We start from the raw sequence: 13,163 nt of genomic DNA, 5'->3' as shown, positions 1-13,163 counted from the left end.
GGCTGCTCCTGTTGGACTCAGTTTGCTCCCAATGTGGGTGCACGTGCAGATGCGCTTGATGTGCCTGAATTTTCTGCGCAGAAAATTCAGGCGCATTAATTGCATGTGTAGATGTGCCCTCTGTGGCCCAGCCATTAGAGTGTATCCCTGCTTAGAAATCCACTGTGCTGTTAACACAGCAGGAAGTAGGCTACTAACAGGCTGTGCAAGACCTTGTCACTAGAGAACCACTTGAGAGCAGATCTTCTCAGTGCAAGAATGATCCTCAGTAATTTGCGGGATGCCCCTTGATACTGCAGGCAATTTGGTCTTGGGATAACCTCCCAAACATATTATTGCGCAAATACTTTCAATTATTGTTAAATAATTTATCTAGCAGTTTGGGGATTTTAGAATATTTGACCTGCTTGAATAACTAACATTCAAAATTCATTCTCCAAAGAGAGAAGAAAAAATCAGCATAAAGTGAAGCTGCAAATGAGCTGTTCAGACTTTAAAATATGCTGTTTGGGCAGCTAAATACTGCAGCATTGTAGGGTACAATAAAGAAAGAGCAAGAAACAGAGAAATAGAACAGAACAGAACAAAATAGATTCATCTCATTTTAGAAATATTCACATAATACACAAATCATTGCAAAGCTATGTCTGTCATTGAGAAATTGTACTAAAAATAAACAGACAGATAACAATAAGGACACAAGCTAGCCAAGACAGCATTACTGTTGACAATAATAGGCACATACAATGGAATACTACACATTTCTTGATAAGCTAATTACATTGCATAGACATGAAATTCCACGCACACACATTTACATCTAGCTCTAGTAATATATTCTTGGAAATATCAGACATGTCTCTGAGGGGTTATTTTCTTTGCTATGGCTACAACCTTTACCCCTAGTAGGCCATGACACAAGGATTCAAAATCCCCAACATCCTTCTCTGCTCCTATTCTCTGTACTTGCACCTGAACTGCCTGATGCTACCGTTGTGCTTAACACAGCAGGAGAGCTTGTACCAGAGGTAACTACTGTTCTTGCACGTAGCTGACTTCACTGGTTGTTCAGGAACAATAAATGTATATTTCCTTTCAATAACAATTGTAGGTGCCTGGCTGGAGGGAACTCTTGCAGCTCCCAGAATCCATTCTCAAGTCCATGCGATACGGGAATCTCTCCAACTCAGAGTTCATATTGTGTACTGTGAAATGATGGGGCTGAATGCATTTGATACTGTTCTGGCTAGGTACATATGCTCACCCCACTTTTGAGATTTGCACAACTGTGGATGAGTGATCCTGTCCATGTCTTCTGCTGTCCCAATTTCCCAGCCTTGCACTCTGTTGCCAGGACACACCCTGCGTTCCTGTCCATGGTCTCTTTCCCCACCTGCATTCTGGCCACGCTCCTACCTGATCTATACCACAGACCCAGCCAACAGCTCTCCCAGTGCTTTGTGCCCTCTTACTGTTGATCCCTTACTTCTTCTTCCCCCAGTTCTTATGCAGTCTTCCATGAAACTATCACAGGGAAACTACATGAAGTTTCCTTCTAGTATGGTAGTGGCCAAGATAGAGCACACTGTGTGGGTGGTGGGTGTGGGGGCCCCCAAACATGCACTGCTGAGACAGCTAACTACTGCACACCAATGAGAAAGAGCGCTGAGAGCAGAGCACATACCTAATTACTTAGCAGCTTAACAGTGGGGCTCTCCACCCTGAGCCTGTATCTGATCACACACATCCTGCCCTATGATAGTTTTCATCCTTCCTGCTGTGCAATGCATTTGATAGACCCCATGGAAACACCTTTCTGTTGCATCATGGATATGGTATACCACAGAAATTCTCCTACTGCATACTTGGTATTTCACATATCCGAAGCCCAGTTTGTATCTCCCACATCCTAAACTCACTACCAGCACCACCCCATGCTGTCCTTAGAGTTAGGACCAAGTGTTCCTAGGTTTGCTATGCTATGGGGTGCTGGGATTCCTTCCTATGCTAGCCAAGGCCAAAGATTTGTTTCAGTTTGTGGCCTGAGGAGTTTCTTTTCTTCTCCATAAAAAGCATTGGATTTTTTTTTTAATTCCTTCACAAATTTTTAGAGAACCTGGCACAAAGCTACTCACCACCATAGTGCAACCAAGGACATCAACCCCCAGTGGACCCACTTTGTTTCAGCCTCTTCATGACATTATTCTGACAGCTAGGGGATAATGACAAGGCCTCAGCAACTTGCTGTGAAAACATGAATGTCCCAAGACTATACTTCAGCATCACTGGGCATGTCTACATGTTCATTAATGTGCCATAGTTGCTGCACTTTAAGTTTAATACTTGTATAATCAAGCACTAAATTAATGTGCAGTAACTGGCATTACTGCACAGGGGCACCAGCGCACACCTGTTTAGTGACACTACTGTTCAGTAGCGTAATAATACTGTGCTGTAGGGTATTAGCACTGTTGTGTTGTGATGCGCTACTGTGCAGTATTATTAGGTTACTGCACAGTTAGTGTCTTGTGTAGACATGCCCAGTGTAACATTATGCTACAACATGCCTGAAAAATATGACAATAGGAGACAGCCCTCAGTCCATGTTTCTGTCTAAAACTGGGGCTTCCTAGGAACAGCAGTTTTTAACTTACAGAAGAAAGGACAGAGCTAATTTTCCCAGTGGAATCTCATTGTGCTTCTCTAGCCCAAATGCTCTGCTCATACTAAGAGAATGGGTTTGGCACAGACTTCAGTGCCTCAACTACCATGAGAATTCATTAGGTGGTAAGGATGTTACCAGTGGTCAGTTCAAGAACCAGCACAAGGAAGGGTGCTAAGGTCTTGAAATACCACTTAGATTCATCTTTGTTGAACAGCCTAGAGGTTTCCTTTCCTCATCTGCTTGTAATATGATTAACCATTGTTTGGGAGACATTAGGTATTATCCTGTGATGAAGCAAACATGGTACATGAAAAGCACAGCTCAAATCCTGTTAAATAACTGAGAAAGAGAAAGTGGAGGGAAAGAAGGAGGAATTCCAAAGTAAAACTAAATTACATACTTCACCCACCAGGGCAATGGCTTGCCTGGTCTACTTTCCTTCCCAGCACAAAGGAGAAGTGCCAAGCTGTTATGCTGTATGGCAGCTATGCATAGGGGCACATACTATATACAGCACACACATTCATCCATACACACAAAGCAGTGACAATTACATGGCTAGTGATATTACAGACCGCAGGTAAAGTGTTCAGCCAGACCTTGCAGTCGAGCAAATGTCTTCAAAGGAAGCCCTATTTGTGTGCTCCTAGTTCTTCTGCTCTTGGACTATGAATTTTCAATTTGGTGCAGCAAAACAACAAGAAGTTGGTGTTTCCAGTGTGTTGCCTTGTGAGGAAACGGTGTCTAACAAAACACTTGTATTCCCCCGAAAGGAGATTAGAAATGTGCTGTGGCATGTTATAAACCAGACTTAAAAATAATAGCTTTTCTTCTTCCTACTGATGTAGTTGTGGCAGGAAATCACATGGCATTTATGTAAATAGAGTGTCAGGTAGCAACAGGTCACAAAAGCACACCTGATGGTGAAACATGCTTATTACAAGGTACAGACAGAAGTGACAATGTTCACCTGTTCTAGCCTCTGAAAGCACTCTACAGCCATGACTAAACACAAATGCATACCTCCAGAGCACTAGAAAAGGACCTGATCCCACAAAAGTCTGAACTCTCCATGGCCTGTTCCCAGTGCTGTCTTTAAAATGAGATGTGGGGGGAAAGGAGCAGAGGGAGTTGGGTCTGGGGGACTTTCAGCTGGTGCAGGCCCTCAAGGTGGGAGGGGCTCCAGTCCACCCCTCCCACCCTCCAGCGCTGGTTGGAAAACCCCCAGAATGAGCTCCTTCTGCTCCCTATCCTCACTCCCATTCTGAAAACAGGCCTGGGGCTGGGAGGGGGCAGGGGTGTTGAGAGGGGGGAGAGGATGCAGGCTTGCAGCTGCTCTAACCAGCAGCTTGTTCCCCAGGACACAGCAGTGAATATCGGTTGGGTCTGAGGGATCTTTGTAACTAGGGGTGCCTCCTGCAAAGCGGGAATGAGTTACAATGGGAAGCTTTTCTGACTATGCCTACAAAGTACCAAGCTTCAGCTTCTGGTTAGGCTAAGTGAAACCCAATAGATACATCTGGTCCAAAGCTGGGGCTCGTTCTGGAAAAGCCATTCAGATTTCTTGCTGTAGACTAACATGGCTGCAGCCTAAGAAGTGACTGTGCTGGTCCTAGATTCAGCCTAATCTGTGGATACAACTTGAGTTTTTGATACACGCCTTTAGACGTTTGGAGGGGGAGGAAAGGGAGAAGGAAGTGACCATACAAAAAAGACAAGGTTAGAAAGGCACCAGACACATCATTACATTTTTCTTTGCTTCTGACTAAAGAGTGAAGCATCACAATATCAGAGTTAAAAATTTCCGGAGTACAGGGAAGATCCCTAAGAGATATGTGAGGTTGCACTTCTGTAAAATACAGCAGCCTTTTTAGAAGGATAAGCATTTACATTGGAAAGTGCCCTACCTGCTTCTAGGCTGACCTAACCTTATTTGGTGAATGAAGCCTCCCTTGGCAAGTTGAGAAAGTATCTTTGAGAAGTTGCTGCATTTATAGAAACCATATCTTGGAAACAGCGCACATCATTCCTTAGTGATGCTGAGAATTTTACACTTAGGATAAAATCACCCAAAGTGGCTCCGGCTTTAAACGAGGCTTCTAAGTGCTTATATCTCTCTCTGAAAATGTTACATAGGCCCTTAAGTCTCTCTCACACACAGAATACATTCCTGCACATAAAATATGTTATAGGCATGTTCAAGGCTAACATTGCTGATTAGGATTTGCTGCACTGCATGAGGCAAGGAAACCGATATCCATATTTCCCTCCCCATCATTGTGTAGTCCATTACACAGAAAGGAAGCACTTCCATAGACAGGTCCAGATTTCAGATGCTCCCAACATTTGAGGTCTCTGATCAGGGATCACTGCTGGGATAGGCCCATCTCAAACTTCCAGGATCCTTTTTTCTCCCTTGAACTCAGGCACCTGCTTCTTCTCTCCACCAGAACCCCATCTTCACCTTCTCCCTTCATATATATACATGCCTATTCCCTGACAGAAGCCATTCCTCTTTTAGTGCATTTATTTACCCCCTCCTATCAGTGGAACAATCACAGCTCTGCTTAACGGTCAGTGGAAATTGAATGGATGGCTTGTCCAATAGCAGATAAGAGCACATAAATGTAAACTGGTAATAACCAGAGCATCAAATAGTATGGTCACATCTGTTAAGGAGAATACTCTCCACCTAATAACAATGTACTGGTAGTACAAGCCAGCTTAAGACACAAGTTTAACAGCACACAAGAATCAAAAACATATGAAAGGTTTCATAGGTTGCATTTTAGGAGATTAAATAAACCTTGCACCTAAAATATTTTGTCACAAAGGCAAGTGCATTATAACAACCAATAAATCCCTGCTAATACAGCCCCACCACACATTCATAGGGCAATCAGTAATAACAGGAACAAACAGTGTGGGTTCTGGAGAAACAAATGGCTGCTAACAGCCAGCTTTATTCACTCTTTGAATACTTAACTGTCCCAAAACTTACTGAATCAGTCAAAAGATGATGCAGGAGAGATCCAGAAATAGAGAGTCACAATTTGGTACAGTCCCCAAAAAATTATTAGCAGCCACAGTGGCAGGTTTACTGAGACACCATTCAGACCACATGCTTATAAACAACAGATGCACTTCTGAGCTCCACCCTGCCCTTCACTCACCCAGTGACCCCCTGGGTCTGCAAGCATCCTCAGGGAGGCACAATACCCTCCTGCTCTCAGAAGGTTCACAACATAGAGACTCACCATTTCTTTCCAGAAATATAGACATTTTTAAAGCTGCTACTTTTCATCAGTGATTTACCACAGGCAAGCATTAATTTATGTCAGAAGTGTAACCCAGAACTCTCAAACTAAGTAGCGTTTGCTTCTTTCAAGCTCCCAAAACTAACCAACTCACTCTGTGCATTAATTAGCCAGTGAATGGAAAAGCTTTGGTATTGGGGATGCAACACAACGGGGGTGGGGGGTCTGATAGTACCGCTTGCTCTAATAAAACAGCAGGAAAGGAACCCGCTGTTATACACACTGCACAGCAAACTAACAACAGCACTTATGGTTTACTAGCCACACCACATGTGGGCAAAAGAAGAATCCCCCTCAAGTCAGGAGGTCACAAACTACAGCTCTATCCAAGAAACAAATACCAGGCAGGCACTCTCAACTGAAGGATGGAGCACAGGCAGCTCTCCATCTCAGCACACCTGCCCTTTGCACAGGACTGCCACTAACAGAGCTGCAAATCACATCCTCCAGTAAGTACTTCAACTAAAGATCCATATGGATCACAGCTCCACCACCAAGCAGCCTTTGGGAAGGGAGAGTCTTCTCGGGCAGATCAGGAAGAGCAGTCGGGAGGGAAGGGTGCCTTTGCCATAACACTCAGCAGGGTTGTCTGAGCATCTCCCTGCTCCACTGCAGTGAACAGATACCAATCGACTCTGTCAAACAAACTTCAGCTCAACAGGCTGTCTACTCCTAATCAAGTTCTCTCTCAGCATGCCCTGGGTCTATATCACCCTAGTTCATATCACCCTAAGCACTAGCTGCGTTCTCCACCATCACCAATTGGCCACACACCCAGAGACGAGAAAAAAGCCAAAATCTGTCAATACTCACAGTTTTGAAGTCCTTATGAGTACACTCCTGACCTCTGAACTTGCAGTACAGCATCATATCCTTCAGATCGTGCCCCACACGTGCAAAGAACTCCTGCATGTTGAAATTTTTTGGATCATATTTCTTAAAGTTGGTCTTTTCCTGTAAAACTGCCAGGACAGCTGGATCTGCCAGGTGGGGATTAGGAATCTGAAGATTAACATCAAGCAAAGCCAGAAGCTCCCCAGCATGGTACAGGTCATTGGTTGTGAGCCTGGAGAAACGAAACTCGTTTAGGTTACAGATGGTGACCGCAGGGAAAACCAGGCTTTTGGCCACTACTTCATCCACTTTGGTGACATGCTGGTAAGAGAAGTAGAAAGCTACCCGATCTGAGCTCTCCAGCAAGAGGAGACCCAGTGAGCCCACAAAGGCCACGGTCCACAGCAAACGCCTTATGGTCACTGGCCCATAAACAAATATGTGCCGAATCCCATGGAGGGTAGAGGTGTTGGCAAAAATCTGGATACTGGAGGGCTCCATGCTCTCCATGCTGCCCTCGCTGGCGCTGTCCTTAAGATCCATCAGACTAGTTTGCTAAAATCCTGGCAATATTTTTGGGGTCAGTCTCCGGACAGACAGAGCAGGATCCCTCTCAAGTATATTCAAACCTGTATCGATGGGGAAAGAGAGAGAGGAAGAGCAGATCAGGCCAGCTGCTGTGAGTTTATCCTATGTGCTCAGCAGGAGCCTAGCATGGGTAAATATTTATATAAAATCCATTCAAACTCTAGCTCTTGATTTCCTCAGTGCGATAAGGAGGGTTGGTTTTATTTAGGGAGACACCAAGGTGATGTGGAAGGGATGTGGGTGGGAAGGGAAAGCTTAGCCAATAGAAATAAAGTCCTCCCCCTATACACACACTCACACAGCCACGCAGACACACACACATGCAGGCACATATCAAACAGAGATGAGATTAAGAGCAAGAGCTTAAAACAAGTAGAGGCAGCTGACAGCCTGTTAACCAGTGCATAACGCACGAGGATGCCTACTTCACGGAGCTGATGTATTGCAGAGCAGTGGTGCTTTCAGGCTGATTGCGTGGTTTTATGCTCTGATGTTTGTAGCTGCTAGATTCTAGCATCTCTCTCTCCCCTCCTCCCCTCCACTCTTCTCCATTTTAGACAGGGTTCCAAATGCTACCACTCAGTCCAAAGGTTTCTCAGAGAAAGCTGAGCTGCTGATTTAGAGAGCGAAAAGGGAAGATGTGAAGGAGGAATGCAAGAGGGAGAGAAGGGGGAGTGAAACCCAGAGGAAAAGAGATGCACAGATCCATGCATGCACACACACACCCCCAGGAGGCATTTTCTGCTCCTTTCAAACAGCAGCTTAGAGGCTGATTCTAAGAACAAGGCTGCAGGTAAGATGCAGCAGCTTCTCTCCTTTCTAATTTCCTTCCTGTCTCTCTCAATTTGAGAGTTCCTGCACTTCAAGTCATTGCAAGGAGCTGGGATCAGTGAGTAATTCGTTGATCTGCTGTATTGGTGACTTGTCAGTGGAGGGCCAAGGCTCTATACATTACAGACTTAGGGATGAGAAACTGCTGGAGGATAAAAGAATTAGAGAGCAATTTCTTCCCGAGGAACTTGAGTTGCTCTGTCTTTAATCAGGCGTGCCTCTGCCCATGGCCGTGGAACCTAACAAGCTGCTGCTTTACCTTGGATCTGAGGTTTGCAGTGGGGTCACCCAGTGGAGATCTCCAACACACACCCTTCTCCCTCCTTCCCCCACTCCAGCCAGCAGCACACTTGCAGTTGTTTGTTTTGCCTTTGCCTGCACTCAAAAGGCATCTGAGATTTACTTTTTTATATTAGGGTTTCCCAGGTGTGAGCTGAGCCTGAAAGGGGAAGGAAGGTGGAAGTGGGAGATTGAGCACAATCGGGTGCTGGCCTACCAAATTCACTCTGTAGTTTTCTGTAAAAATGGCAGCCAACACTATAGCATCATTGCTGCAAGATGTATTTGGGATCACAGCTGCTCAATCCTGAGGCATAAGGCTGCCTGCACTGTGCCCTAAATTGAAGAAAAGTCCTATGCAATGCACATATTTGGATTCTTACCTCCCCCTGACTACTTACATTAGCCCAGGCTCAGCACAAAGAATCAGGGATTGCTTTTTTAAAATTGTTCTGTGCCTAACACAATGGAGAATAGTGGAGTTCTGATGCAGAATGAAGGCTTCCAGGTGCCACTACAGTTCAACGCATAAATAACAAAAAAAGGTGAATTTCTCCATGCATGTAAATCCTGCCTGCTGGCCGCAGCACAGATATGAAAGAGAAGATTTAAAAGTGCTAGATTTGTGTTTACGATATGCATGAGGATTTTAGGAATGCTAGAAAACTTCTCTAGACCTCTGCAAGGCCAGGATTTCACTGCAGAATGTTAGAAAGCCCTAAAATGAAGCTTACTGCAAAGACAAATGGGTAGTGATAGCAGAATGCCACCTGTAACAGAAACTGGGCACCTGCATTCTAGTTGCAACACTTGTGCTAGGGGCAGACATTCAAAACCCTGAGCCTGAATTGATTCAGTCTTTGCAGGTTAGTCTAATACGCCTAGGCTGAACCAGTTTTCAACCATAAGACATTCCCTCTGGACCAAAGAAATGCAGGCACATGTCTGCAGTGGCTCAGGCTAGAAGCCAGGGGGAACTAGAACAGCGCTCCCTTCCCTTCAACAGAGCTGAGCTGAGGCACGGTATGGCCAGGCCCCAGCAGGACACTCTGATTAGGGAGGGATGTAAATCGCCCCCCTGCCTGCACAGTCCCAGCTTTTCCCCATTTGCTGCTCAAGGGGCAGGAACACTGCCAGCTCCCAGCTAACACTCTGAGGCGGCGGGGGGGGAGGTGTGCAATGCATGCATCTGTTGATACTGAGCTTTTTAATCTCCCTCTCTCTGCTTCTTCATATTGTCTGCAAACCAGCAGGGGGCTGATGACACAGTGTTTATCAGGCCATCAACAAAACAAAACCCATTCTCATTAGTTCAAGTTCTTCTTAACCAGCTTTTTCCAAGGAAGGAATGGAGGGACATTACCAGCTGACCTGTTGATTAGCTCCAAAAAGCTCTAAGTGGACACTGTTCTGTCTGCCTGTCCCTGTGAAATTGAACACACAAACACAGACACCTCTCAGCATTAGCTAGCATACCACATGCCTAGGGTCCATGGGGCTAGGGTCCATGCTGTGGGGGATGGAAGGAAGGGAAAGAGGGGTATCCCTACTTGAGCAACAAGGAAAGTCAGACAGACCCTGCTGTGCCTGCAGTCTCCCCCAGAGCTCTGGCTATGAAGGAGAGGGGTAGGGCCAGCCTGTTCACTGGAGCAGAGAGCCCAGCCCAGGGCTGCAGTGCATCTGGGATACTGGGGGACTCTGGTTTAACTTAAACCAGGAGTGGGTCCTGGACAGACATTTCATAAACTGGTTTAACCCAAATCAGTTAAGTCTGATACTACATTCAACCAGGTTTATCTTAAACCAGTTTCAGCCATTTTGAAACTGATTTACATGCAATGAACTTATCTTCTGTTATAGGTTTAAACCAGTTTCTAATATCTTAAACCAGTTTATGTGTAATATCTGTCCCTAGCCTTAGAGCCGAGTCATGAGATGAATGACATGGCAACTGTGCCATACCTAGACTCCCCAGACAAACTTTTGATATTGGGCCCCTCTTCACCAGAGGTAATGATAATAATAAATGGACAACAGAAAAAATTACCTTTTTATAGATTTTAATAGATGGTGAATAGAAAATGTAAAAAAAATAGGAAGTCAGATGTTCGAATCACGGGTTTTTTATAAAATGTTTATATAAACTCCACTCTGTGGTATTTTTTTGTTGCAAAAGTCTTTATCACAGCTGTGGTATTGATGCATTTAAATAGTTTGTTCTCAATTGATAGCATTTTCAGTCCTGTATATGCGCAATATTAAAACTGTTTTTTGCAATTTTAATTTTTTTTTTCATTGTTGGGCCTCCTTTCTGTCCAGACCTTGGGCAGCCACCCAGCTCACCCATGCCTGTATGTCGATCTGCATGGAAACCATCAGTTTGAATCCTGATAAGACATATCCATGCTGAGTGCTACATGGGCTTAGTTAGTTTATATGAAACTTAGAGATAGCACCTGCATGATTCAAAGAGGTGGCGGGGTAGCAGGCTCCAGCCTGGAAGTATATGAAGTCAGAGTTATCTTAAAGGAAGGAAGTGATGTCATGAGTAGATGAAGAAAAGGGGTAATTTTACTGGAATAAATTGTCAGTTAAGAAAGAATGTGGAAGAGAGAAAGAGAGAGAGTCTGCACTAGAAGAGTGAGGAGGAAATGGAAGGAGCTTATCATTAGGCAACTTGCATTCAGTGGCAGCCTCCCCCTTGAAAAAATCCTCTCCCTGTTGCGAATGCTTCAGGCAACTTGGACTTGTCCCAACCCAAAGCCAGCTTCCAAATTTGTCTCACCCCTTCTATGTAAGCTACCTCTTGCCTGTTGATACAATGTGCATCAGCTTGGCGAACACATTGGTGACTGTTCTGGGCCCTTCCAGAGTTAAAAACATGATCTGCTACAGCTTGAGTGACTAGCAGGTGCCTTTGCTGACTAGGGTTGTAGCATAACCATATCTTTACAGATCAGATGAGAGAGGCTGTCCATACACACAGTGGGGGATGCCAGCCCCTTTGCATGTGCCATCCCTTCTCATCTCCCTCTGAACAACAGGTCCCACATGCCAGAAAAGCCTTGTGACAAGCCCTGCTCTAAAGAGGCCAAAATCCACCACAACTCTGGCTAGGGGTTGCCCTTCAGGATATGTCCTGGAAAACTCCACAGCACACTGCATGTCCTGATGCCCTGTGGTGCAAGGATTTCAAAGCAGTCTACAGCTATTGATAAGCCTGCTGTTTGTATTACCCACTTCACCTGACAGACAGAAAAGCTGATGGGCAAGGAATTTGACTTACTGGGCCAAGGTCACACAGAGAAAGTCACTTCCAAAGCTGGCAAGAAACCTGTGTTATAACCCCAAGACTACACTCCTTTCCTGAGACAGAAGTAGAAGGCAGGAGTCTTGGCACACAGCCCCATGCCCAGACCACGCATGGAAGAGAATAGTTCACATAGATGACTGCAACATGAAAAATTGTACACAGTGAAGGGCAGAAGGAGATTCAACAGGTGGTGTAAGGAATCTGCCTACTAACTGGATTTGCTCTCTGCCTCCATTTCTCTTTAATGCTTACAAGCCTCATGTCAGAACATGCAGTGGTATGAAGGAAAAGGGAAAGCCATCTTGGACTTGCTTCCCTAGATCATAGACCAGCTGGTGTGGCCATGAGGGGGGCTCCAATCCATGTGCCCCACACTCTAGTGCCCCCTGAAAAAAAACCCAGACTGAACTCACTCCATCCCCCACCCCCTTCTAAAGATAGAGCTGGGAGCAGGGCTGAGCTACATCTTAATCTGAACCCTCATGCAATGAGGGTTCAGGCTGTCATGGGATTGGGCCCTTTTAATGTGCTCTGCAGCCCTACACTTGTGGCTGTAGAGCTTTTTCAGGGGCCAGATCAAGCAAAAATTGTCACTACTGTCTGTGCCCTGGGTGCCTAAGTGGCATCCCACCTCTACAGCACTGCACTCAGAAAGAAAATGATATATACACACACCACAAGAGCTCAATGGCTACTGAGCATAAATCCTTCTGCATGGGTCAGGGAGAATTGATCTCAGCCTTCATTTCTACACTATCCAAGCACTTCACTATTAGAGTCCATGTGCCCACCAACACAACAATGAGGCAGGGCAGTGCTTTTATCCCCATTTCATAAAGAGGGGCTGAGCCACTGATAGATTAAGGGGCTTGCCAATGATCACACAGTACAGGAAACTGAACCTGGATCTCTAAGGTCCAAGCCAAGGCCTTAAACCTGGACTGTCCCTGATCTCCATCTCCTTTCTGAAACTGATGCCTCTAGGACTGCAAGTAGACTGGCAGCAGCAAGTGTCAGCAAGGGCTCCAAGGAACGAGGGCCTAGCCAATCTGAAGTCTCTGACAGTCCTTCACCAAACTCCCTCCCCCTGGCATCTCTGCTTATTTGGGGGGTGGGGGGGCAATAATCTTAGTTCAGGCTGTTTAGCCACACCTCGGTGATGGCACCCAGTTTCCTCATGCCTGACCAGCCCCAGGAATCCAGCTGTCATATGAGGGAGCCCTCCTTATATATTGCTCATAGCTTTCTAGAGCAAAGTCCTAGGCAGGTGAGCATTACGGGCATTATGGGGTGAAGCTGTCTGCATCCAGAGGCCCAGCATCTAGTCACAAAGGAT

At 45.4% G+C, this 13,163-nt stretch overlaps 1 protein-coding gene across 1 annotated transcript in view; it reads right to left on the bottom strand.

Annotated features, from left to right (window-relative positions):
* LOC109318977 (acid-sensing ion channel 2-like) overlaps positions 1-7,557 on the bottom strand; it is a 74,291-nt gene extending 66,734 nt beyond the window's left edge. The window contains exon 1 of the mRNA XM_019548490.1: positions 6,796-7,557. Coding sequence (XP_019404035.1) covers positions 6,796-7,359 — 564 coding nt within the window. The 5' untranslated portion in view covers positions 7,360-7,557. The remainder of the gene's footprint in view (positions 1-6,795) is intronic.
* Positions 7,558-13,163: the final 5,606 nt, after the last annotated feature.

This window comes from Crocodylus porosus, unplaced genomic scaffold (genome assembly GCF_001723895.1).
Source record: "Crocodylus porosus isolate Cpor-Errol unplaced genomic scaffold, CroPor_comp1, whole genome shotgun sequence".
NCBI classification, from domain to species: Eukaryota; Metazoa; Chordata; order Crocodylia; family Crocodylidae; genus Crocodylus; species Crocodylus porosus.
Note: the sequence above shows the minus strand (reverse complement) of the source record. Positions and strands in the feature narration are given on the sequence as shown.